This window comes from Cyclopterus lumpus, chromosome 9, assembly GCF_009769545.1.
Source record: "Cyclopterus lumpus isolate fCycLum1 chromosome 9, fCycLum1.pri, whole genome shotgun sequence".
Classification (NCBI taxonomy): domain Eukaryota; kingdom Metazoa; phylum Chordata; class Actinopteri; order Perciformes; family Cyclopteridae; genus Cyclopterus; species Cyclopterus lumpus.
The window spans coordinates 25,220,087-25,225,275 of NC_046974.1; the positions used below are offsets into that span (position 1 = coordinate 25,220,087).

The window sequence follows — 5,189 nt, forward strand, 5'->3', positions numbered from 1 at the left end:
AAGACAACGTTAGCAACTAGCTGGTGAATATAGTGGAACTTTTAGCAGATAAAGAACCACATATTTTTCTCTGAATATAGTGGAGCCCAAACCAGAGCTAAAAAGAATAATTATTGGACATGCATTCATCAAGTAAATACAGGGCTGGACACTAAATACAACACTTACACCAATGTTAATATTTAATCCTCTCTCTCTCTCTCTCTCTCTCTCTCTCTCTCTCTCTCTCTCTCTCTCTCTCTCTCTCTCTCTCTCTCTCTCTCTCTCTCTCTCTCTCTCTCTCTCTCTCTCTCTCTCTCTCTCTCTCTCTCTCTCTATCTGCTGATCTGCTGGCCTCAGATCTCCATGGTGTTGAGGATTAACTCCTCTGATGGTTTGGTGCTGTACGCAGCTGGTGGGCAGCGCAGTGTGGCCGTGATGTCACTCAGCGTGTCAGACGGCCACCTGTTGCTTTTGTTGGACGGCGGAAAGAGGAAGGTCAGCATGCGGAGCCGCAAGAAGTACAACGACAACCAGTGGCACACGGTGAGGTTACAGGCAGGGTCATGTGACTGGTTCTACCCAGGAAGTGAAATTGACTAAATCTATTTGACAATATTTTGATCTCGTAATTTGTCTTTTATATTCCATAATCATAGAATAAAATGTATTTCCTCTGTCTGTCAGAGTTGCATCATATCACCCCGACTGTATCTGATTCACCTGAATATCACAGCTGTTCTGTCTTTGTCACCTCAGGTGTTTATAAAACGCGAAGGCGAGAAGATCAGCCTTATAGTGGACGGTATCAGTGCTCAGTCTAAGAGAATCCCTGGAGGAGACCGGACTCGTCTCGCTGGGCCTTTATATGTTGGAGGAGTCCCGGCCTCACTGACGGTAAAAAAGAGTCGGCCACATGACTGGATGTGATGTATCAGTGTTTGTTTCTACTTTAAACCAACTGTAATTCTTATTCACCAGCTTAAATATGTAATGAATATTTAATAAATAAGCTGTCAGTAATATTTAGACTGCACCAGTTTTCATGGGGGTTGTCGCATTTTTCCACAAACTAAATTTTATAATTAGAAATTATCCCATAAATCCCCCTAAAAGTTAAAGGGATAGTAGTAGATTTTTTTTGAAGTGGGGTTGTATGAGGTACTGAAATACGGATTAATGGAGGAAGTAGAACATAATTAGGTAAATATAAGTAAAAGAGCGTATTTCTCTGGCCAGGGAGGACACATGGCAATAGGTACTTATCGTCATTCTTCTTCTGTGTTTTTTAAAATTCCAGTCATGATATAGCTTCTTGTTTGGGTCATGATGTGTCCTGATTTAAGGCGCTTTCTCCCCGCAGATGAGTCCTTGGTTCTAGGTAATGTAATGTAGGTCGGGATATGGAAATCCAGCTGGACTCTGGGCTGCTGTTGCATGCTGGGACGTCACCTGACCAACGCCTGAGTTTGGTTCTCAGACAGGTGAGATGTCACCAGGGAGGGTTTTAACAATAGCTGCAGTCTATTTGTGTTGAATTGTAAAAGAAATTCAAGAAAACAAAAGAAGGTAATAATAATAATTCAACTGCATTGTGAACTGTGTGTGTGTGTGTGTGTGTGTGTGTAGGTGACTGTTTCATTAAACAGCAGCAAAGGTGAATTCTCTACCTCCTTTACTCCTGAGGAACCTCTATGTAATGGACGCTGGCACACAATCACAAGTGAGTTTACACCAACAAGTTATTTGTCTCTGCACCCTAAAAAATGTGACCAATGGTAACTTAATAAAAGTATGGCAACAAAGTGACAATTATTATAATTAATAAAAAGTATTAAATGGATGAATTAATTATAAACAAAAAAATTATGTAAATTATAATAAAGGCAACAGTTAAAATGTGTTAGATTGAGTAATAGATCGCCAAATTGTGAGTTATATAGACCAAACATATTTAGTAAATACAAATCAATTTCACAAGGAAAATGATTTATGTTCACTTAAAATATCATCAAAAGCAATTTACATGTATTGAATATTTTAGTGAAATGTATTTACATTTACTGAATATTTGGGTAAAAGTAATTTACATTTACTGAATATTTGGTTGAAATTGATCTACATTTACTGAATGACATTACATAAATGATATTAAATCTATTCAATAATATTACTTGTCACTTTGTTGCCATAATCTTTCTATGTCTAAATTACTCAATACTATGCCATCTTCGTGCCACAGTAAACTTAACTTAAGCCAACAGATACATACAAAGTACAGCAGGTAAACATTTATTTCTGCAAATTTGTTACATTTATATAAAATTCTTCATGTGCAAACTTCTCTATAAAAACACACAATATGCAATTCCGGCTTACAGTTAAAACACGACACGAACAGCTGCTTGTGCATCAAATAACATGGCACAACTACACTTCTCACTGGGATCCTTAAAAAAATAATAAACTCAAGCATTGAACGAGTTGAACTTAACCACAGGTGAGTTTTGAACAGTGACATATAAATTGTTCCACAAGGGTCCTTTCTATTAGGTTAACAGTTTGTTCTTGAGGCTGTTTACTTTCAGGGACAGCTTTGAGCAGTCCAGCTCCAGTAGGAGTTTCTGAAAGACCTCGAAAGTATATCGGAGCTCCTTGGGATAGGCAAGGTTGACTGCATACGCCAACCCAACCAGCATGCAGCAAGCCCTCGGAATGTTATCCAGAGCAGTCACAACTTTGAGTCCCTCTAAAACGATACCGACATCGTCTGAACCCTCCACCGTATAGATTTGTATCTTTTGCGTGGCAAGGTCCTGTGCCACACTGTCTTCATCAGCATCCTGAAATAGCAAGAAGATTGTGTATTACGGACTGTAGAGCCAAAAGATAAGGTCCTAATTGAACATTTATTTATTTATTTATTATGTAAATTAAAATATCGTATTTTGAACTAACAGGCTGGTCATATGAATGAATTGGAATTATTTTCAATGAAACTGTAAAAACCCAGTAGCTTCTGCCACAAATTACTGGGATAAAAAAAAGGTATGATTGTATTTTGTGATTTGACCATCCTAATACATAAAAGGTAGAAGAGATGAGAAATAATCACTTTCTTTATATTTCAACATGTACTTCAACTTACATCATATTCTTTTAAGAGTTGATCCGTGGATTCCCCAGGGTACACCATCAAACACCGAATGATGGTATCTCTGGTTGCGTGGATGCTCGGGTTGCTTGGATCCTAAAATGACAAAAATAAACATGAGTAACGATCACCTACTGATCTTAACTAGTTAACTTGTATTACTGTTAAAAAAACTAACTTGATGTGCTGTCTCAGGGTCCAGCCCAATGAAACACTTACTGTCATTATTCCACAGAATCCAGGAAGTCAATCACAAAAATTCCCACAAAACCACAACATTTTACAACTTTCTTTTTGTATGATCAAGACATACCATGTTAGTCAGTGAGCTCTCTGTGTAATGTAATACAATTCACGTAAATAGTCTCAAGGGTGTGGAAAATTATGACAAACCATGTGTCATCATAACTTAGTTGTATGTGTATGATACATTTGTTTGTGATACATTTATAGAACATACACTGGAATTTGGTATCACAGCATATTGTGTATTGAATTATGATGCATACCTTTTGATGAATTTCAGTTAAAGATTGTTGATGCACCCGGGGAAAAAATACCTATTAGATTCATACAAGCACACAAAACACATGAAACATTAACACTACACAAATATTAAAAGTTTACATTTGCCTGTCCACATACAGTATGATAAACATCTGAGGATTACAGATATACCAACATTGGCACTCAGGTACCAGACAACATTTTAAGAGTTATATTGTGAGAATAAGCAGATGAAGTATAACAACTATAGCATTGTAACATAAGATTTACATGCGTATCACTGTAGTTGCAAACAGTCCGCAGCGTGCTCTAAATTACTGACCTCAAAACAGCATTCACATAGGCAGTTTGGTGTAACATCAACTATCAGCACGAGCAGAGACCACTCATTGAAACTTCACTACACATGGAGATCTGAATCTCCTGCTGCGGCCTCTCAGTACCATGAAGGAGACGTGACTGCGTGACTACTAACGACGGTGAACTTGGGATAGTCAGAGCGTGCACAAAACACAGTAACAGCCTGGAGCTGAATATCACGTCAGCTTAAAAAAAGAAGAAGGGAAATAGCAGTCTTTGTTCATTTATTTCACTAACTATTCTCCAGAAATGTACCTTACCATTTAAGCTGCATGGTCTAACCCGACTGCTTTTAACAGTTATGTTAACATTACTTGACAAAACAAAATGCAGTGATATTAATATAATTTGTGTAACTCATTACTAACCTTTGTGAGCAATGTCTGTTCCTACAATTGCATTAACCTTAATGCTGTCAGGATCCCTGTCTGACCCATTGTGTGTTTACCTCTGTTCTCCCAAGTCTCCTTACCTCATGTGTCTGTCATCCCCTGTTTGTGTTTTTGCCTTGTGCTCGTTGTGTGTGTGTGGGTGTGTACCTCCAGACGCTGCCCGTGGCCACACCCCTGAGCGGTGCACAGCTGTGGCCGTTTGGATCATCGCCGGCTCCATAACCCAGGCCTGGTCGTGCAGGCCTGGGTTGTCAGTCTGTTACGTCTTCTGCCCCGGTAGTTCCCACTGCCGCTCCATGAGATTGTCCACTGGCTCGTTACGCTCGGTAACTCTCTCTCTCCTTGTTCGCAGAGTACCTGCTCTCTTCTGCCTGCCTCCGGTGTTGTGCCTCGGGACTCACACCGTGATTTGCTGTGCCAACCTCCGACGTCGATCCTCGGGACTCACGTCGGAATTGCTAAGGAATAGAGTTCCTTATCCCTATCCTGTCTCCTGTGGTCTGCTCTTGGGTCCTAACCCTGTTCTCCCGTGACAAATGCGCTCTCTTCGCTAGCTAGCTAGGTTAGCTTGTTGTAGCGGTGGAGCGGTGGAAACCACCAAACTCGGTCTGAGCTGGTATCTCAAAAAAGCATAATATATACGGGATAATGAGGAAGGTTATTAAATTGTGGCAATGAATTGACAACTTGTTCAGTCCTTTAGCGGCGTAAAGACAACGTAGACCAACTTTTTTTTTTTAAATCACTAACATAATAAGCTTATGACTTAAGTTAAATAAAGTTACAGCACAGTAAAG

At 39.5% G+C, this 5,189-nt stretch overlaps 1 protein-coding gene across 1 annotated transcript; it reads left to right on the plus strand.

Annotated features, from left to right (window-relative positions):
* Window positions 1-368: 368 nt before the first annotated feature.
* Window positions 369-2,176, plus strand: LOC117736075 (laminin subunit alpha-4-like). Its single transcript, XM_034541120.1, has 4 exons — window positions 369-525; window positions 739-876; window positions 1,343-1,463; window positions 1,609-2,176. Exons 1-3 carry the CDS (start codon window positions 418-420, stop codon window positions 1,358-1,360), a joined length of 264 nt encoding a protein of 87 aa, XP_034397011.1. The 5' UTR covers window positions 369-417; the 3' UTR covers window positions 1,361-1,463; window positions 1,609-2,176.
* Window positions 2,177-5,189: the final 3,013 nt, after the last annotated feature.